The sequence below is a fragment of the Sus scrofa genome, chromosome 8 (assembly GCF_000003025.6).
Source record: "Sus scrofa isolate TJ Tabasco breed Duroc chromosome 8, Sscrofa11.1, whole genome shotgun sequence".
Lineage (NCBI taxonomy): Eukaryota > Metazoa > Chordata > Mammalia > Artiodactyla > Suidae > Sus > Sus scrofa.
This window is the reverse complement of record NC_010450.4, coordinates 68,674,828-68,697,154: the sequence shown is the minus strand read 5'-3', so window position 1 is coordinate 68,697,154 and position 22,327 is coordinate 68,674,828. Positions and strand designations below refer to the sequence as shown.

Genomic DNA, 22,327 nt, shown 5'->3' with positions numbered 1-22,327 from the left:
ATGTATAGGAGCCATCTTTGACTCATTTATATGACATGTCTTCTTGAATCCATTATTTATGATAAGTCAGCCTCATTTAGACAGCTGTCCTCATGTAACATGTCAGTTTTCTCTGGCTACTTTTCTTTTTTTTTTTTTAAATTTTACCTTCCTCTGTTTTACCTCATTTTGTTTTTTATATTTTTGACTATACTTGAGGCATGTGGAAGTTCCCAGGCCAGAGATCAAACCCAAGCCATGGCTTGCACCATGCTGCTATGGCAATGCCGGATCCTCAACCCCACTGCACCACAGGGGAACTTCCTCTGGCTGCTTTTTTCAATTTTCGCCTTATCTTTTTGTTTGTTTTGTTTTATTTGTCTTGTAGTTTGACTGTGACAGGCTTAGTTTGTGACCTTTGTATATATCCTGCTTGGGGTGCACCAAGCATCTTAGCTCTAAAGTTTGATGTTTTTCACCAGATTGAGGTCAATTTTCCATTATGTCTTTGATTTTGTTTTATTTTTCTCCCATTCTCTCTCTCTTTTTTATTCCTGGGACTCATTTATCTGTATGTGAAACCAGTTGAAATTGTTCCACAAGTCTCTTAGACTTTGTTCATCCTTTTATAATCTTTTTTTTTTTCTCTGTTCTTCAGATTGGATAATTACTGTTGGGCAATTAGGTACAGTAATTAGGTACCTATGGACCTCGGGTTTACTGATGGTCTTACGAGGTCTGATCTGTTATTGAGCCCATCCAGTAAAGTTTTCATGTCAAATGGTGTACTTTTGTTTTCTAGAATTTCCACTTGATTATTTTTTCCTTTTTTATAATTTCCATTTCTCTGCTGAGATATCCATACATTTTCACTCACTATTTCCCATGTTTCCTCTAAGTCCTGGGTCTTCATAGTGTCTGCTTCTATGGGCTGATTTTTTTTTCTTGATTATGGTTCACTTTTTCTCACTTCTTATACTTTTTTTATTGTACACTGAGCATTATAGGTGGTAAATTGTAGGCCATTTGGTGTATGTTGCCTTCCTTAAAAACATTGGATTTTTATTCTGGCTGGCAGTTGAGTTATTGTCAGTTCCCACTGATCCTTTGAGGACTGGTTTATGCTTTCTTGGGGCTGCTCTGTTTCAGTTTTGTTCTTATTTCAATGGCATGGCCTTCTGATGTCTTAACTGAATACCTGAAGTATTAGGAAGGCCATAAGAACATGTAGGTCCCTCCTCTCCTGCTCCCACCCCTGAAGCAACCCCTCCTTGATAGACAACATGGTATCTTGACCTGGGCTTGCACAGATCAGCCCTCAGCCTAAGACCCACACAGCTTTCTTGGCCACCCTCCATGAAACCCCCTTCTCTTTACCACCCTTCCCTGAAAGTTCCAAACTCTGACCCCTCCTCAGCTCAGTGACAACTGCTGCAATGGCTTGGACACCTGCTCTCTGAGCCATAATCCAGACCTGGCCTGTTAGGAAGCCAGGACCTGGCATGTTGTTCTTCTTCCATGGATCTTTGTCCTTGGCCATATTACCGTTGGAAAAAAAAAATTCCCTCAAATATTCTATGCAGTTTTATTGTTTTTAATATTAGAAAGGCAACTCTATTATTTCCTTATGGGTGAAAGCAGAAGACATCAACTTGATTGGAAAAATATTGTTAGAGGAGTTCCCAGCATGGCTCAGCAGTAATGAACTTAACTAGTATCCATGAGGACGAGGGTTTGATCCCTAGCCTTACTCAGTAGGTTAAGGATCTGGTGTTGCCGTGAGCTGTGGTGTAGGTCACAGATGCAGCTCAGATCTGGTATTGCTGTAGCTGTGGTGTAGGCTGGCAGCTGCAGCACTGATTCGACCCCTAGCCTGGGAAATTACATGTGCTGCAGGTGTGGCCCTAAAAAGAAAAAAAAAAAAAAAAAAGAAAAAAAAACAGAAAGAAAGGTAGTAGAAAAATATTTATTGTATTATATTAAAATATTATACTGATCTAAAATCAAAATACCCTGCTCAATTCCCAGTCTTTTTCTTTTCCTTTGAAAATGATTTCTCTTTGGTAAAGTGTCTGTTCAAATCTTTTGCCTATTGTTAAGGTAGGTTGCTTTTTTCTTTTTAAGTTCTCAGAGTTCTTTGTATACTCAGTATATGTCTTCTGTGAAATGTGAATTTCAAATAGTTTCTTCTGGTCTATAGTTTCTTTTCCTTCTCTTAATAGTGTCTTTCAGAGAGAAAAATATTTTAATGTTATTGAAGTCCAATTTATCAACTTTTCCTTTTATGGATCTAGATTTTCTGGAGTTCCTGTTGTAGTGCAGCAGAAACTAATCTAACTATGATCCCTGGCCTTGCTCAGTGTGTTGGGGATCCAGCATTGCCATGAACTGTGATGCAGGTTGCAGATAAGGCTCAGATACCATGTTGCTGTGACTGTGGTGTAGGCTGGCAGCTATAGCCCCAAATTGACCCCTAGCCTGTGAACTTCCATATGTTGCAGGTACAGCCCTAAAAAAAAGCAAAAAAAAAAAAAAAAAAGTTTTTTTTTTTTTTATTATAAAAGATTCTTTTTGCCTAATCCAGGCTCACAATATTTTCTTTTGGTAAGTGTTATATACATTTTGTATGCATTAGATTCTTAGCTTTTTTTTTTTGAGGTCCGTACCTATGGCATATGGAGATTCCCAGGCTAGGGGATCTAATCGGAGCTGTAGCTGCTGTACCACAGCCACAGAACTTGGGATCTGAGCCACATCTGCGACCTATACCACAGCTCATGGCAACGCCAGATCCTTAACCTACTGAGCGAGGCCAGAGATTGAACCCAAAACCTCATGGTTCCTAGTTGGATTCGTTTCTGCTGCACCATGACAGGGACTCCATAGATTCTTAGCTGTGCATGTAGATATCTATATTATCTATTGCTGCATAACAGATTACCCTAAACTTGTTGGCTGAACACAGCAATACTATTATTTCACATTTTTTTCTTAGTCAGATATCTGGGAGTAGCTTACATGGCTAGTTCTGGCTCAGGGAATTTCATGAGGTGGCTCTTAGCTGTGACTGCAGTCACTTCAAGGCTCCACTGGGAACATTTTTTCTTAGTTCCCAGCTTAGGCATGTGGCATTTGAAAGGCCTTAGGAGATTGCTCCCAAGCTTCTTCACATGGTGGTTGGCAGGCTCTGTTCCCCACAACATAGGCTGCTTCAGCGTACTTATCACATGACAGCTGGCTTCCAAAAGTGAGCGATTCAAGTGACCGAGAAAGGGAGAGAGTGTAACCAAGGCAGAACTCAATCTTTTTTAACCTAATCTTGGAAGTGACATCCCTTCACGTCTGCTACTAGAAGCAGGTCACTGAATCCAGCCCCCACTGAAGGTGAGAAGAATTGAGCTCCTCTTATCCAGAGGGAAAACATCAAAGGATTGACAGACACATTTTTAAAGCCACCACAATGTTCTCTTGTTCTAGCACCGTTTGTTGGCAAAAACCCTTTCTCCACTAAATTCCCTTTTCATCTACGTCAAAAATCATCCAAATGCGTGTGGGCTTATTTCCAGATTTTCATCCTGCTCCACAGGTTAGATAATTTTATAGGAAAAATGTACATTAATCAGTCTTTTATCTAGATTATTTTAAGTTCGAATGATTGGAGATCAGAACCTCTGTTCGACTCATTTATGATTACACAGCATTTTTTTCCAGTGGCACAAGTGCCTGCCCTCAGAGCCCAGCTACTTAACTGCCGGATAGATGCCTCAGGGCTTTGCCAGTGATAAAGTTATTCCCCCAGGGAGCGACACGGACTGGCGATGTTAGAAGGAAATGTGTATCAAGGACAGGGGTGTGGACAAGCAGTGCTTTCTAGTCAAGACCTTCCTTGTCCTCTCTGAAAGACTGGAGCCCCTAGTTCGGAGCCCCGGTTCATGATGGCTAGGCCATCTGGGATTGAAAGCTTAGATATCTGGCCATGTATAAGGGCCAGTATAGGGGTTGGTGGTTGATTTATGTGTGTGTCGCGGGGGTGGGGTTCAGGTTTTTTTCTGCTTTTTTTTTTTTTTTTCATCTTTTTGCCTTTCCTAGGGTCGCTCCCGCGGCATACGGAGGTTCCCAGGCTAGGGGTCAAATCGGAGCTGTAGCCGCCTGCCTACACCAGAGCCATAGCAATGCGGGATCCGAGCCACGTCTGCTACAGCTCACAGCAATGCCGGATCCTTAACCCACTGAGCAAGGCCAGGGATCGAACCCACGTCCTCATGGATACTAGTCGGGTTTGTTATTGCTAGACCGTGACGGGTACTCCAAAACTAGTTTTTTTAAATAGAGTGATATGCCCTAAAAAATTAGAAATCAAATAAAAACTGAGACTATATTTGCAAAGTTTATTATAAAAATGATTAATACCCTTATTGTATCAATTATTTAGACAAAAAAGATAGGTATACCAATAAAAAAAAAAGGACCTGACATGAACATACAATGCATAGTGGGTGAAATACAAGTGACCGATAAAATTAGGAAAATTAAACTTTAGTATTTATCAAAAAATCACAATTAAAACAATCTTTTGCCCATCTAATTAACAAAGATGAAAATGATATAATATAAATTCTGAATAAGGGCACTTGTATATAGTGTAATTATGGAAGTAATAATTATTCTAAGTATTCAGAAAGGCCATTCACTAGAGTACTGTAAGAACTATAAAAAGTGTTTGTACTCTTTAGTACCCTAAGGAAAATCAGAAAACATCACAGAAGTAGGGATAAATTTTAATCAAAATATAGATATTCATTTATTTGATTAAATACTGCACACTATCTAGGATTAAACATTATACTGACATTTTAAAGTGTTCTCAAAGAATATTTACTATCTTGGGGAAATTCATGTGACACAATAAGTGAAATAAGCAAGACCAGAAAAGTATGTATTTGCGGCGCGCGCACACACACACACACACACACACACACACACACACACACAGATAATATGCAACTATCTTGAAGATATATCCCAAAATAACAAAACTGACTTTAGTTTTCTCTGGTTTAGTAGAATTAATGGATGACTTTTATTCATCTTTTTTCATGATGTCTGTACTTTCTGGATGGAACATTATTTATCATCATAACAAAAGAGTTTAAATAATCATTTTAAAGACACTAAGAAGATATGTAACTTGAGGAAATCTATAATGACTCATCGTAAGGTTATTATTTCTGTAATACAATTGTTCTTTGTGTATGAATTGTTTTTACTTTTTAATGTCAAGATATTTTATATATTTGCATTTTTTTCTTCGAAGGGACATACCTGTATTTTGGTTATAGAAAGAAAAACATTCTATTTAGAAACTGCTTGAAAGTCTTCCAGTTTTAAGAAGACACATATTCTGAAATATTTGTAATTTTTCATTTAACTTTGAAACTCTCTTAGGTGATTTACATATCTGTTTCATGTGCGTGTTAGATTATACCTCAAGAGAACGATACCCGCTCTAGCCTGACATATAAGTACATTGTCCACGAAGACTCTGCGCCTACAATCAACAACAACAATGTCATCCAGGAAGAACTAGATACTTTTGAGTGGGCGTTGAAGAGCTGGTCTCAGTGCTCCAAGCCCTGTGGTGGAGGTAACAATTGAACACATTTATTGTACTAAAATGTAACTCATATAAAAGCCAATCCTCTTCTTTCTGCTTTAAGGATTGTCTCGAATTGAGGCCACAATCAGAGAAACACAAAACGTAATCAAGACATAAATACAAAGCATTTTTACTGAAATCTCAGGATCTACTAAGGATGAGAATCCACTCATAGCAGTGGCAGATCTTCTTAAAATCTCCTTACCCTCTCCCCTTGGAGTCTTTTGTCTCCTATCCAGGCAGTGGTACCTTTCGTTACTTTACTCTTCCCAACTGTCCCAAATTCAGTGTCCCCTGGTTCCAGCCTTTCTTCTTCTCCCTCATACTTTCTGTACCTCTGCATCTCTTCTCTATCAGTGTTAATAATAAAAGAGTTCTGAGTGGCACTATGTGGCAGATACAGTTTTAAATATTTCATGTGTTGATGATGGATGCTCATAATAGCTCCGTGAGGTCTGCGCTATTATTACCTCTGTCGTACTGACAAGGAAGCTGAAGCACAGGGAAGGTGAGTGATTTGCCTGGCCATAAGGTACCAACCCAGCTTGGTCATCTGGCTTTTACGCACATGCTCTCACTGCATTCTACTGCCTTTCTGCTCTCTCTAGAGTAGGTCCATTAAGCTCTTCTCAGAGTTTCTCAGTTTCTTCTGCCATCCATTCCTCTAGTTCAGAACAACAAATGCTCCCTAGTGGAGCTGGCCTAGACCGAATTCCTGCCATAATGATACTGAGTAACTGAAGCAAGAAATTATTCATAGAGAGAATGCCTCGGTAAATATTTTATAATTTTAAATTCAAGGATGTATTTCTGAAGTTTTTTTTTTCCTCCAGAGGAGCGTATGGTGTTTTGAGTTAATTATTTTAAATGACACTTTGTCTACCACAAGATATTTAATTTTTAGCTCCTCCCTTCGGCCGCCTCCTCGACATATTCTTGGTCCCAAGAGTTATCAGATACACGTTTTTAAGATCTCCCAGAGCTGTTCATCCCTCATCAGGCTTCCTTCACAATTTTAGAAAGGAGGAGTATTGCAAAAGTCTCTTAACTATCAGCTAAACTTGATTTTCTTCTCCTCCTTTATTTCCAGAGTAATCTTTCTGCGTGGATGAATAAATGAATGAATGAATGAGTAGAATTACATCATTTCCCACATTCAGATCCTTCAGTCTCCTAATGTGTAACCCTAAAGACTCAATATGATTTATGTAATATTCTGGCCCAAAGTGAAAAACTGAATCTAATCCTTAGGAGACAGTTAAACCCAAATTGTGGGACATTTTACAAAACAACTGGTTTATACCTCTCAAAAATATTAAAGAAACAAAGAGAGGCTCGGAAACTATTCCTGATTAGTTCCATGACAACAAAATGAAACACGTGATTCTTGGTTGGAAAAAAATTGCTTTAAAGAGCATTATAAGGATGATTTATAAATTTTGAATATAGTCTATATATTAGATAATTGCATTGTATTTGTGTTAAATGTCCTGATTTTAAGATGGTATTGTGGTTATGTAAGAGAAGAGCTCTATGCTGAGGTATTTGGAAGTAAGGGATCAGGATGTCAGCAACCTACTCTCAAATGGTTCAGCAACATGTTATACACAGTGTATATAGTATGCATATATAAATATATATCAAACATGGTGACACAGTAACACAGGGTCATCTATATGCAAGGCATATACATGTTCATTGTGCTTTCCTTACAACTTTTTTGTAGGTTTGGAATTTTTCAAATTAAAATTTATATAATATGTGTATTTTAAACATCTAAGTTAGTGCTTGCGGAGACCTTCAATAATTTCCTGTGACCTCTGGATAAAGTCCACTTGTCTGGCACCCAAGTCTTTTAAGATCGGATGTTTTCCCATCTCCCACCTCCTTCACAGACGGTACTCCAGCCATGCAGTTTTCTACATGTTATTTCCTTTGCTTGGAGCATTATTCTGCTTCCTTCTCTTTACCCAGTGCTATTTGAATGTCCCAATTCTGCTCAGGGAAGTGCCCATCATGTAGGCATTCTCGCCCCTCCTCCAGCACTTCCCCTCTGTGTTCCTTTGGTGCCCTCTATAGTAAATTATTTGCACAGCTCCATAGAAGCCTGTGTCACTGGGTATTGTCACCATAGTTTTCATATCTATCTCTCATACTAGGCTGTGTATATCGGGGCCTCATTCATTAACAAGTATGCAGTTGCTATTTGATACGTTGTAATAGTTATTAAATGTAACTATTAAATGTAAGCCCTGAAGATATTTAGTTTGCTTCTGGAATTTCAGCACCCAGAACAGAGCCTGGCTTATTGTTAATAAACATTTGATGAATGAATGAATGAATATGTGAATGAACAAATATATGAAAAAATGAATAAGTGACTAAAGCCAAAGAAATCTATTTCCCTTCCCAGGTTTCCAGTACACTAAATATGGATGCCGTAGGAAAAGTGATAATAAAATGGTTCATCGCAGCTTCTGTGAGGCCAACAAAAAGCCGAAACCTATTAGAAGAATGTGCAATATTCAAGAGTGCACACATCCACTGTAAGTATTTATTTTAAGTATCATATCCCAAGGACAAAACAAAAAGGATTTAAATGTCTTTAGCTCTTTTTACTTTTAATTTAATTTTTAGTCAAAGCTAACACATGTATCTGGTTACAATGATCAGATCATTTCATAGGAATTATATAAAGATGTGGTCCTTTTTTTTTTTTTAACCATATCTCTGTTTCTAACAACCACTTGTTTATTTTTATTTGTTGAAGTATAGTTGACTAACAATATTGTGCTAGTTTCAGGTGTACAGCAAAGTGACTCAGTTTTATATGTATATATATATATATATATTCCAGATTATTGTACATTATAGGTTATTACAAGATATTGAACATAGTTCTTTGTTCTATACAGTAAATTCTTGTTGCTTAGCTATTTTATGTGTAGTTGTTTGTATCTGTTAATCCCATACTCTTAATTTGTCCTTCCTTCCCTCCCTTTCCCCTTTGGTAACCATAAGTATGTTTTCTTTGTCTGCAAGTCTGTTTTGTATATATTCATTTGTATTATTTTGTTAGATTCCACATATAAGTGACATCATAAGATATTTGGCTTTCTCTAGCTGGCTTACTTTATTTAGTATGATATTCTCTAGGTCCATCCATGTTGCAGCAGAGGGCAATATTTTACTCTGTTTTATAGTTGAAATATATTTCAGTGGGGGGGGGATGTGCGCACATGTGCACCCTACATCTTCTTAAACCAATCATCTGCTGATGGGCACTTGGTTGTTTTCATCATATCTTAGCTATTATAAGTAGTGCTACCATGAACATTGGGGTGCATGTGTCTTTTTGAACTTAGTGTTCATCTTTTCCATATACGTGTCTAGGAGTGGAATTGCTTGATCATGTGGTAGCTGTATTTTTAGTTTTTTAAGGAACCTTCATGCTGTTTTCCATAGTTGCTGTAGCAATTTACATTCCCACCAATAGTGTAAGGGGGTTCCCCTTATCTACACATCCTTTCCAGCATTTATTATTTGTAGGATTTTGGATGATGGCCATTCTGACCAGTGTGAGATTGTGGTTTTGATTTACGTTTCTCTAATGATTAGCAATGTTGAACATCTTTTCATGTACCTATTGGCCACCTGTATGTTTTCTTTGGAGAGATATCTATTTAGGTCTTCTGCCCATTTTTTTATTGAGTTGTTTATTTTTTGACATTCAGTTAAATGAGCTGTTATTTTGGATATTAACCCCTTGTTTGTTGTCAGTTGCATAGTTGCAAATGTTTTCTCACATTCCACAGGCTGTCTTCTCAGTTTGTTGATGTTTTCTTTGTTATTCTTCTTCTTTTGATAGTCAATAACTACTTGCTTCCATCTTGGGAAGCAAAATATTTTTGCTCCTACTTCTTGAATTTTTCTGGGGAGACGTGAGGTGAGGTTTTAGACATGTAATTGAAGCTCCACTGTGGAAAGTGAAGATTTAGCATTCCTTACAGCCTTTCCCCAAGTGCACACCCATAGCCCGCACTCCTCCTCTCTCCAGTCCTCCCAATATTGATATAACCTTCTTTACTCAGATTAATATTCAGAGCTTATATTATTTTAACAAAATGTGTCTCTCTTGACAGCTGAGTGCTTAGTATGCTCTAATTATGTTTCTCTTTTTGTAAAGCTTTGTTTCTTCTAGAGTTAATAACTGTCTTGATTTTTGTGTATTATTTTCTACTACTTTTCATCCCCAAACTGTCTTCCTTGAATATCAATTACTTCTAAATTCTAAGCACTGAAGTAGCCCATTTACTTGTGTCTTTTTTAGAGGCATCTCTCAGAGAGTTCTCTTCATTCCAGCTCTTGCCTGAGCTCCTATACAGCTTCTGTCCTGGGACTTCTTTTTACGACTCCCCTAAGGTTTCTTACCTCTTCTGTTTTGTATTGGAGCTCCAGCTTTCTGCATTCCTCTTCTTATCATTTGATGTGTTCACTTCTTCTGGTGGGTCATATCTCTCCATAGCTTCATGAAAAAACTCTATACAAAGTAGCTTTTTTTTTTTAATGTAAGAATTAAATTCCTGTAGCCCAAGAAAAGTACATAAGTTAAAGTATAAAGACATGTAAGGAGTTCCCATCGTGGCTCAGTGGAATCAAATCTGACTAGTATCCATGAGGACCCAGGTTTGATCCCTGACTTCGCTCAGTGGGTTAAGGATCCAACATTGCTGTGAGCTGTGATGTAGGTCACAGATGTGGCTCGGATCCCACATTGCTGTGGTTGTGGTGTAGGCTGGCAGCTGCAGCCCCAATTTGACCCCTAGCCCGGCAACCTCCATATGCCGTGGGTGCAGCCCTAAAAAGACAAAAGAAAAAAAAAAAGACAAAGACACATGAGAGTTCTTTTGTCTGCTCTCACTCTCAATCATTTGGACACACATGTATGTGTACAATTCCAAACTATAACATATTTTCCTCAGAATTTTTAAATTATTGCTCTATTACTTTCTAGACTCCAGTGTTGCTGTTGAAAAGTCATTTGTCATTTTAATTCTCAATTCTTTCTGTGTGACCTATTTTTTCGGTCTTTCAATGTTTGTGGGATCATTTTGTTCCTAGTGTGCTGAAATTTCTCAGTGAAAAAATTGACTTTGTTCTTTTTTTTTCATCTATTGTGCTGCATACTTGTAGACTTTTTAAAATGCAAAACTAGTATCTTTCGCCTCTTGGAGATTTTCATGTATTTTTTTCTTCGAAAAATTTCCCCTTCAATTTTCAGTATTTTTTCTTCCTGGAAAATTTGTAGTTAGGCTTCCTGGACAGATCTAATTTTCTTTTCTCTTCTGCTATTTATTGTTCCTTTTGCTGAATTTTTCCATTTTTGCTACTATGTTATCAATATCCAAGAGAGCTTTCATATCCAAGTGCTGTTTTGTTCATCAAATGTGCCTTTTTAAAGATATTTGATTCTTATTCCACAGATGTAATGTATTTTTTAATCTTTTTTAGGCTCTTAAAATTATTTCTTTTTTGTGCCTTATTTCTCCTGTTTCTTTTTTTTCCTTCTTTCAACATTTGTTTCAGAGATATTCTGTGTCTGGTGATCATTGGTTGTTCACATGTATAGAGAATGCAGCATTAAACCGCTATATGATACATAGGAAAGTTAGAGTAAATCCTGAGAATTCTCATCACAAGGAGATTTTTTTTCTTTTCTTTTTATTGTATCTATCTGAGATGATGGGTTTAAGTAAACCTGTGTGGTAGTCATTTCACAATGCATGTAAATCAAACCATCATGCTGTACACTTTAAACTCATACAGTGTTGCACATCAGTTATTTATCAGTAAAACTAAGAGAAAAAGAATACAGCATTAAAAGACTGATTGGGGGAGTTCCCACTGTGGCTCAGCGGTAACAAAATTAACTAGTATCCATGAGGATGTGGGTTCCATCCCCAGCCTCGCTCAGTGGGTTAAGGATCTGGCATTGTTTTGAGCTGTGGTGTAGGTCCAGATGTGGCTCAGATCCTGCGTTGCAGTGCTATGGTGTAGGCCGGTGGCTGCAGCTCTGATTTGACCCCTAGCCTGGGAACTTCCATATGCCACAGGTGTGAACCTAAAACAAAACAAAACAAACCAAAAATCTCTGGCTGGAAGCTTCCTTATTATCAAGACTTGTTTGCTTATGGGCTTCATTGTAGGGTGAATTGGTAGGACTATTTCATTGAAAGATACTCAATTATTTGTATATTTAGGGATTTTCTAAAGAAATGATCATATTCCATAGAGCAGAGTCAATCTCCTGCCTAGGAGATGCAAGCCTTTGGGTCATCTCACCTTTCCACTTGTGGATTTTAACATAGCCCTCTGTTTTCTCTATGGGCTTTTTCTCTCTTGACTATGTCTGTTATCTACCAGTTAAAAGTCTGCTTCAACTTGTGCAGTGGATAACGATCAAGTCTTCTTCTGGGTTAGACCAGGCGGGTTAAGGACCAGGGTTAAGGACCAGGAGGTCTGGCTCCTTCCAAACAGACTTTCCATCAGTGCCCCTGCTTTTAGTCTTGCCTTTATCTCCACGTCCACAGCCACACTTTCCCTCCAGGCCAGTAATCATTTCTACATTCCCAAAGTTCTTGCAGTCAGGCCCCTTTGCTTCTCAGCTTATACTGTTATTTGACTCTATCCTTCTTGGGTGTGCTGAGTTCGTTGCTATATGTCCAACTGCTTTTGAGGTTCAAAAATGATCTTGTGATAACTTCCTTGCCAACATTTTTGCCTTTATGCCATTTCATTGATTTATTTTTATTGTCATCTGGGACTTTCACTAGGGAATAAAGAAAACCAAAAGTATCTATGACTATGAAATGTAGACTTCTCAAGTAATACCTGTCTTCAAACAAGAGTCACCATGGACGCCTTCAAAACTGAGTCAAATTTCTTAGTGGCCACAACCCATTCTACTGCCAGTTGATAAGCTCTGGCAGTCTTAAACTCTGAAGAGTAAAAAGACCGCCAAAGGTCTTACCCTGTTTATATTTTGATGCCCCATATATACAGAAATAAATTAAAAAAAAAAAGCTATGAAGGGAAAGTAACTTTGGAAAGGACAATAGTATGCCTCTATGAAATACTGACGGATTGATTAACTGGAAGGAATCAATGGTGACAGCCCTTTGGGACATATGTAATGGAGAGCTTTCTGTAATAATGTATGCATAGCAAATTTACAGAGTGCTGGGGCCCTGACATTGACACTAAAATTGGGGAAATCTTTTCAAAAATACCTCCTTGGAAATATTTCTTTTGGGTGCATTCATGGAAGCCCAGATGCACAGGACTTTATCTTTTTTCAGGCCCTTTTTGATTCCCTTTTAGGTGTTTAACACCACAGGGGCAAGATGGCTGAGAATGAGTTGGTGCTGTTTTTGAAAACTGCCATCATGCCTGCATCTAACTGGACAGCTTTAAGATGAGTTTCAGGAAACCTCTGTAGCTAATCCTTCAGAAGAGAAAGTCTCAGAGTCACTGGGAGGCAGAAAAATACCAAAACCTGAAAAATAGAAGCACCAGGCCTATTATTGTTAGGAAGTTCTAAGACTTTTCTAGGAACAGCAGCGCGCCCCCTGGGGGGCATGTCGCTCAGAGAGCAGAAAGGGCTAACCTTGCTGTGCAGGAAGGGCCACACCATGCCCCCTCCAACCCCATTACCATGTTCAATCTTAACCCACACCCCTGCAGCTGGGCCACGGAAGAGTGGGAGCACTGCACCAAAACCTGCGGCAGTTCGGGCTATCAGCTCCGTACGGTACGCTGCCTCCAGCCGCTCCTCGATGGCACTAACCGCTCCGTGCACAGCAAGTACTGCCTGGGCGAGCGTCCTGAGAGCCGCCGGCCTTGTAACAGGGTGCCCTGCCCCGCCCAGTGGAAGACAGGGCCGTGGAACGAGGTGGGTGTGCAAATTCTGTGTGCATGCGTCTGTGTGTATGTGAGTAAGCATGTGAAGCTTATTTTAATTTGGCTGCAGTATCCAGTAGGCTTTGTGTGACCTGAGAAAATGTCACATCTTGTGGAATCACTAAGCACCTGGAGGTTTTAGGAAAAATCTGTGTTTTAAAACAGTGCCTGCAGGTAAAATCAGCTGATGGGAGCAAACCATGTTTGGGGGTTTTGTGACAGGGAAGCCCCTAAAAGGTGACTGACCTTCTGTGGCCTACACCATTGGATACTTCCAAACCCCTGGCCCTGAACACAGGGCCCTGCCCTTTTTGGCACCACCTAACTCTGCCTTTTTTTTTTTTTTTCTCCTTTTCCTTTTTATTGAGGTATAATTGATATATTATCTTAGTTTCAGGTGTACAACTTAACGATTTGCTATTTGTATATATTGCAAAATGATCACCTCTATAAATCCCATGGTAGCTCTTGTTATTCAGTCTTTATTCCAACTCTTTGTTTTGGTTTGAGTAAACCTCTTATTGTTCCAAAGACCATGCCAGTTCGAGCCTCCTTCTTCTGAGCTGGCTTGCCCTCCCCTGGCATCCACCAAGGCTCAACTTCATGTTCTCAAATCGTACCTTCTAAGGATTGCTTTCCTGCTGTCAGTCCACACATGCAAATGGCAGAGGCCTCCCAGCAGCGTCGTGGAGCTCCTGTGTCTGAGCCTGTGCTCGCCCCTGGTCCGCGCATTTCTCAAAAACTATGTGCTTTGCTTCCCCGGCACCCAGTCAGCACTGGTGCAAATGCTGTCTGTGTGGTGACTGGCTGAATTGGTACCTCGTTGCCTGTGGTAAGCACAGGTCTTTGATATTTCTGACGACACCAAATGAGGAATCACAGGGTCATACAAGAGTGGAGAGTAGGAAAGAGCAGCAAGAAGCAAATGGAGAACAAAGGAGGAAGGAGAGAGCAGACGGGGAAGAAATGGGCCGGTAAAATTTACCTTCCAGGGACCATAAGGATAATCCCTGTCTCAGTCTCCTCAGAGTTCTGGGAAGGCATCCCTCCCCTGCAGCGCCTGCCTACATCAATAGCATGGCCATTTCTGGGCTTCGTTTTAGAGCAGTTAGCCCCTTCCTCAAAGAAATAAATTTATGGGACTAGAGTAAGGGTTTTAAAGAGGTTTAATTAGCCAACACAGATGTCAGTAAATTTGCTGTCTGTGATGAAGGTGGGACAATGGGAAGCTCAGTCCACAACTGATTCCCTTGAAGTGGCTCCACTACTGCTTTTAGGAACTGCAGCAGGTGTTGCAAAGAACAGTGGCTTCGGATGCATACTGTGCACCAAGCATAACTGCTTTACATACGTGGTGTCCTTTGCCTTCATTTAGTCCTACAACAATGATGCTTTCAGAATAAAAGCGGTGCTCCCAGGCTGGTAAAGGATGGAGCCAGGGATAACCTAGGATTCTCTTTCTCCAAAGTCACTGTCACACCATGTCAGAGAGAATGAACTCTTGAGCTGTGTGTGCTTGCATGTATTCTCCTGTGTGCACATGGGGAAAGGGAGACAGACAGCCCTGGGGTAGAAATGCCTGTAATCACAGCCTTTGTTTCTGCAGTGTTCAGTAACCTGCGGTGAAGGGACCGAGGTGAGGCAGGTCCTCTGCAGGGTGGGCGACCACTGCGACGGTGAAAAGCCTGAGTCGGTCCGAGCTTGTCAGCTGCCTCCCTGTAATGGTAGGTCTGACACTGATTAATTTTACTGTTCTGATCGTAGAGTTTTGAGCCTCAGAAAGCAGAATTTCCTTGCAGGACAAGATCTGGAATCTCCGTTTGCTTATTGACAAGTAATCAAAGGAAAGCACCCTTGAAGTCTTAGCCTAATACAGGTCTTTAAGGTGGGGTGCTTGCAGCAGTGTGCCTCCCTCCCTCCCCCTCAATGAATTATCATAACCACTGCAGCTTCTGTGGCTCCTAGGAGGCGGTAATGCTAGGATGAGAGCCAGGGCACGTGTATGTAGCATCTATCAATTTGTGTTTCTAGTAGGAGTTATTTTCTCTGATTTTGCATATAACTTCACATCATCATCAAAAGCACAAACATACAAGTTTTGTAATATTTTACCAAAATCATTCAGTTTAGACTGGGGATGATAAATGTCATTAACAAAGCCATTTCCACTATCTACCCATCCATTTCCACAGATTTTGTGCTTTCAAAATAGATACCTTGCACATATGCTGAAATTTGCCTCACTTACTCTTGCTATAATGCAAAAGCAGACTCTCTTTTCTTTATTTTAAAGTACAGAACTTCCTTGATTTACAAAGAAGGCACATCCAGATAAGCTCATCCTAAGTTGAAAATACTATCAGTCAGGAGTTCCCTGGTGGTTCAGTGGGTTAAGGATCTGGTGTCGTCACTGCTGTGGTATGGGTTCAACCCCTGGCCCAGGAACTTCCTTGTGCCTGCCACAGGGAAATGGCCAAAAAAGAAAAGAAAAAACAAAGAAAACACTATCAGTTAAAAGTGCATTTAATCCACCTAACCTACTAAACATCACAGTATAGCCTTGCTCACCTTAAACATGCTCAAAACACGTTAGCCTACAGTTGGGCAAAAGCATATAACACAAAGCCTGTTTTTTAATTGTGTCGAATATCTCATATAACTTATAGAATACTATACTGGTTGCAGAACAGTTGTCTGGGCACACAGATGGTTGTAAGTGGTTTGCCTCATGACCGTGGCTATGGCTGCAGCCCTGCCCAACGTCACAAGGGAGGGAGGATCATTCCACCTATCAGTAGCCCAGAAAAGATCCACCGTTCGAAGTACGCTTTCCACTGAGTGCATATGGCTCTCACACCATGATAAAGTCCAGAAATCATAAGTGAAATCTTCCTAAGGCAGGGACACCTGTGTTATTCAATTTTATGCTATAAAGCAAATCACACTTGTTGAACAGTTTGAGTTTCTCTCTCTCTATCTCCACCTTCCTCCTTCCTGTCTCTCTCTGCACCTGTCTGTCCTCACTCACTTTTTTTTTAATTTATTTATTTTTCGGCTGTGCAACATGGGGGCCAGGTTGCACTTACATGTATATATTTTTTTCCCACCCTTTGTTCTGTTGCAATGTAAGTGTCTAGACATAGTTCTCAATGCTACTCAGCAGGATCTCATTGTAAATCCATTCCAAGTTGTATCCGATAACCCAAGCTCCTGATCCCTCCCACGCCCTCCCTCGCTATCTCATTTTGAATCTCCTCTTCACTCTCCCAGTTTCCTCTGCCGGTTCCGCCCTTTCTCTCTGCCTTGCATCACTTCCTGTGTGTTGTTCACTTCCTGTGTCTGTCACTATGCTTTTCCCTCCTCACTCTCTCTTCTAGCTCTCCCTCTCTAACTCCGTCTCCCTCTCTCCCGCTCTCCCTCCATCTCCCTCTCTCCCCTCCTCTCTCTACCTCCGTATCCGCCGCTCCTGCTGTTTGCCTCTCCTCTTCTCTCCCCATCTGGTCCTCTCTCTTTTCTGTTTCTCTCTAACATCTCTTCTTACCCCCTTCCTTCCCTTTCTCTCTGCCCTCTTCCTCCCCTCCCTGCCCACATCTCTGCCACTCCACAGCTCTCTCTCCCTCCCCCACCTTGTCTCTCCCTGTCTCTTGCCTTCCCTGCTTTCTCTTTCTCCCAGTCTCTTTCCCTCTGACTTCATGTCTGTCTCCTTCTCGCCCTCTGTCTCTCTTCCTATTGCTTCACTGCCTATCTACTCTCCCCCCTGCAAGGCTGTCTCTTCTCTGTCCATACAACCTCCCCCTTCTGTCCTCTCACTAACCACTCCCCAAGCCCCGCAAAAGTTTCTTCTGCTTACAAGTAATTCTCCTATGTCAATGCCTAACGGCAATTGCGATCACTACCTTGCCCACTGCTGAGACTTGGGACCGAAGGGGTTGCCTTTTCCTTGGACTGCAACCCCCTAAAGTAAGCCATTGATTGGATATCAGCACCTGTTGAATGGTGCTTTCTTTTTTCCAAGAGAATTGGCAAGGCACTGTTTCATCAAATTGGCAAGGCATCATTTTCATCAAAATGTCTCATTTTCTGAGGAAATATCAGACTTCCAAAGAAACCTTATAATTTTTAAATTAAATTTTATTGGAGTATAGTTGATTTACAATGTTGTGTGTTACTTTGGGTTATACAGCAGTGTGAATCAGTTGTGCAATGCATATATCCATTCCTTTTCAGATTCTTTTCCCATATAGGTCACTACAGAGTATGGAGTAGATTTCCCTGCACTATATATACAGTAGAAACCTTATAAATTATTCCATGATACATTTTTGTTTGAAATGCAGGGTGGCATGAACAAGTATGACCATGAGGGGGAGACAGAGGACTTGAATATGTAATCATTTTTCTCTGGAAAGTATATTTGAAAGTTCAAAACGCAAGTCAAAGCCAGAAGAACACATTTACTCAGAAGCTGTTTAGTTTACTGTCACTATAATATTTTACTTTTAGGTAGGCATTACTGCCAGGAGGCTATACACTTTGCAAGTAAGCTTTATTGATTTTAATAACCGGTAGAGCTATATATTTCTGCAAATATGCCCAGTTGTCAGCAAGAATATGCTTGATTCTCTTCCTTGAGCCAAAAGAAAATGTTATAGGCATAGGAAGTTACAGGTGTAGAAAAAGTAATTCAGATAGGATGAGGAATTGATAACTTGAGGTGAAACCCATCAGTGTGATTCTCAGGCATTCGCAGCCTACTCAGATGATCATCTTAGTGAATATGAACCATTCAAACACAACATGCTGTATCATAGATGTGTAAGTGTCAGGCAAATACAGGTGGTCCCACAGCTTGGGACTGGACATGGCATCGTAACACTAACAAAGGTGGTGAGTTTAGCCCCTCTTGACTTTGCCCTCCATTTCCCCCCCCCCCAAACTTTAGAAAAAGGATTCAGTTTCTTTGGCAAGTTTTATAGCTGGTTCCTTACCTAGCAACATAGAATTACCCAATGTTACATTGTAATTTTAAGTGATTATATTACATAAGTGCCACAATTTACAGTTCTTTGCATTTATAAATTGGATAGAGGATTGGTTTCTATTTGGACCATGCACATGGGCTCTGCGTTGAACATGCCCTGGAAAGGCTGAACATAAGTACAAACTAACATTTTCATGAGCTCAACATCTATATTTTTTGAAACCTGATTCTTATAACCTATGATCAATAAAATTTAAAAATAATATAAAAAGTAAGTACATACCTACCAAGTGTTTTATGAGTGTTTCTTTAGTACTTTTTAAACATAAAGTGCTGTCAATTCAATGAAATTATTTTTTTTTCTTTTTATAGCTATACCTGTGGCCTTTGGAAGTTCCTGGGCTAGGGGTCAAATTGGAGCTGCAGCTGCCGGCCTGCACCACAGCCACAGCAATGCTAGATCTGAGCCATGTCTGCATGCTATACCACAGCTCACAGCAATGCTGGATCCTTAACCCACTGAGCAAGGCCAGGGATCAAACTCACGTCCCCAGGGATACTAGTCAGGTTCAGGTTCATTACTGCTGAGCCGCAGTGGGAACTCTTATTTGTTTGTTTTGTCTTGTTAGATTGTGCAATTGATTAGATTGGGAATTGATTAGGTTAAATTGTATAAGTGAGATCATACCCTCCAGCTCCATTCACGTTGTATTCCTTTTATGTTTAGATGTAGTTATCATTCTGTTTTCTGTTACTCTTTGCAGATGAGCCATGTTTGGGAGATAAGTCCATATTCTGTCAAATGGAGGTACTGGCGCGGTACTGCTCCATACCAGGTTATAACAAGTTATGTTGTGAGTCCTGTGGCAAGCGCAGTGGCACGCTGCCACCGCCGTACCTTCCCGAAGCTGCTGAGACTCACGATGATGCTCTCTTCAACCCCAGTGACCTCCCTGGATCTCTAGTGATGCCTACATCCTTGGTTCCTCACTACTCAGAGGCTCCTGCTGAGAAGAAATCTTTGAGTAGGATCTTCTCGGTGGGCAGACCAAATGCATATGCTGCTTTCAGGCCAGACAGTAAATCCGATGGTGCTAACTTACTACAGAGGAGAGCTCAGCCAGCAGAAAGTAAGACTCCGAGACCGGCCTCCCCACCCACCAGGAGGGGCCACCTCACTTCATCTCCACGAATGTCTGCTACCCCCTTCCTTGCAGCCAGCGATTCCATAGGTGCTTCTTCTCAGGCAAGAACCTCAAAGAAAGATGAAAAGCTTATTGACAAGAGACGTCCGCTGAGATCACCCACCTTGGAAAGATGAAAAAGTGAACCTGGAAGGCTAGAAATCAGAGGAAAATGGAGACAAGCTCCATCTCCCCATGGTGCATACACCTTGTTCAAAGTGGAAATCACCTAAATTGTCAATTCATTTATGTTAAGTGGAAGAACAAAAAGTGCTGGTTCACTTTCTAGTTGCTTTCATCCTCCTTTTGTCGTGCATTGACTCGTTTGCCAGAATTGAATGGAAGAAAGCACCAAAGATTATTAACAGAGGGGAAGTAAGTTGCTCACAGTGTTGGTCGCTTTTTAAATCGGAAAAGGGACTGGAATCAGGTGTGCATTATCAGCTGAGTTCGTTTTTAAAAAGTTACAGTAAAAATAAAAAAGAGGTGCCAATGGTTTACACTTTAACAAAAGGTTTCGAAAATGGAGCAAAGAATTCTTAGACTTGTATTGCTATTTATCTATATTAGAAATATTGTATGAGCAGATTTGCAGCTGTCGTGTAAATACTGTATATTGCAGAAATCAGTATTATTTTAAGAGATGTGTTCTCAAATGTTGTTTACTATATTACATTTCTGGATGCTCTAGGTGCCTGTCATTGAGTATTGCCTTATTTGACATTCTATGGATTGATTTTCAAAGCAGAATAGTACAAAGAAGAAGATAGAATTGCCGCTACTGACAATACAAAGGGTTTTGTCATGTGGTTTTGTTCCATCAACAGTGTGATACCTAAATTACAGAAAAAGAAAAAACCGATAAGCTACAGATATAGATATTTCAGCTTACCTCTTACCAGCCATCCTTTAAACAAAGAGAATGAGATTGGTGTTTTAGTGTACTTGTAGCGACAGAGAACAGAGGACAGTCAATGAGCCTCTGCAAGTCAAAATAGAAACCTTTTTTTACCAGGACCTCAGTAGACATCATTGAAGTGTCCTGTGTTCTTGTGTTGTTTTTTTTTTTTTTAATTTGTTGACATATACAAACAGGTATTCTTGATATACTGTAATAATAACAAAGGGAACATGTTTTGAGATCATTTGTATGTTGGTAGCCAAGAAAAGCATCCTTGAACTAGAATTAACACTCAAGTATAGCAGGGCATTAGGGTTCTAGAAGCAGGTTCAAGAAAGCGTTTGTCAATGGTTGCGATATTTATTTTCCGCATGGTTCATGTCCAAGTGTTCACAACCACAGTGCATCTGACTGCAATAATGTGCTAGTAATTTATGTCAGTGGTCACCTTACTCACAGTGAAGCCAGAAATGCTCTCTCCAGGGAGTAGATGTAAAGTACTTGTATATAGAACTCAGAACTGAAGATATTTATTAAAAGTTGATTTTTTTCTTGATAGTATTTTTATGTACTAAATATTTACGCTAATATCAATGGCATATTTTGGTAAACTAGAGAGACATACTAGAGATGCATGCTTTGGTCTGTGCATCACGAGAAATCGAAGCAAACTACAGCAGCCAGATCAAAGAGCTAAAATTGAACAGAACTGATGCTATACAAACCTTTTGCATTTTTAGAGTAGTTGATGCAAAGTTGGTAACTTGTTCCCCTTCAGTGAAATATAAAATAGTATGGACTCATATAGCTAGCTGTTTAATGAAGTAATGAATTAGAAACACTAAGGGGAAAAAAGTCAGTGAAAGCACTTCATGAATTACACTTAAAAGAAAAAAGAAGGATAAGTGTTGTCAGTATAGTGATTTTGAGGTCAGTTCCGGAACTGCCTAAAAATACATTATGCAGACGAAAATGTAGACATGTTACCCTCTCAAGACGCAGAATGTGCGAGAACGTTTGCATTTTGACTAAGGTGATAAGAACAGCTCCACCTGTTGACTCCACACGTCAAAGAATCGCTGCTACTTTGTGCAAGACTTTCAAAAGTCCAATGAATTAGGTAAATTCCAGATTGTAAAACAATCCCTGAGCCTCAAATAGAAGTTATTTTTTTCCTCTAAAAATTTCCCTAGAATGAAATTCTCTCTAGTTTGCTTGCATGTGCATGCATCGGGTCCACAGGGAGACACAGAGAAAGCAGCTGGTCACAGGTCACGCCTCCCGGAGAGATGTACATACTCCTTATGCTTCTCATCTCGGAGCTTCCTTTTCTACGAAGCTAAAAGATTCCTTTTTATCAAAGTGTACACTACTGATGCTGTTTGTTGTATTGGGAGCACGTAGCAATAAAAACATTAACAAAATATAGACCTGGCTCCATTGAGATTTTATAACTAGATTCATCACTGAGTAATGGAAATGTGTTCTTTCCTCCTACAAAGTAAAGTAGTATCAAGTTCATTTGCTACTTGGACTTTCTCTCAAGAGGCTCAAATAAAGTGACAGTGTCTCCTATTCTGACATCAGGGTGTATCATACTATTTTTTAAATAAAATTTTTTTAAAAAGAAAATAAGAGGTTACAGGGGTGGCTTTTTGCTCCAGTCC

General features: G+C 39.9%; 1 protein-coding gene across 1 annotated transcript in view; it reads left to right on the top strand.

Annotated features, from left to right (window-relative positions):
• ADAMTS3 (ADAM metallopeptidase with thrombospondin type 1 motif 3) overlaps positions 1 to 22,088 on the top strand; it is a 273,471-nt gene extending 251,383 nt beyond the window's left edge. Inside the window, exons 18-22 of the mRNA XM_021101423.1 lie at positions 5,458 to 5,623; positions 8,049 to 8,181; positions 13,379 to 13,586; positions 15,201 to 15,318; positions 19,340 to 22,088. Coding sequence (XP_020957082.1) covers positions 5,458 to 5,623; positions 8,049 to 8,181; positions 13,379 to 13,586; positions 15,201 to 15,318; positions 19,340 to 19,896 — 1,182 coding nt within the window. The 3' untranslated portion in view covers positions 19,897 to 22,088. The remainder of the gene's footprint in view (positions 1 to 5,457; positions 5,624 to 8,048; positions 8,182 to 13,378; positions 13,587 to 15,200; positions 15,319 to 19,339) is intronic.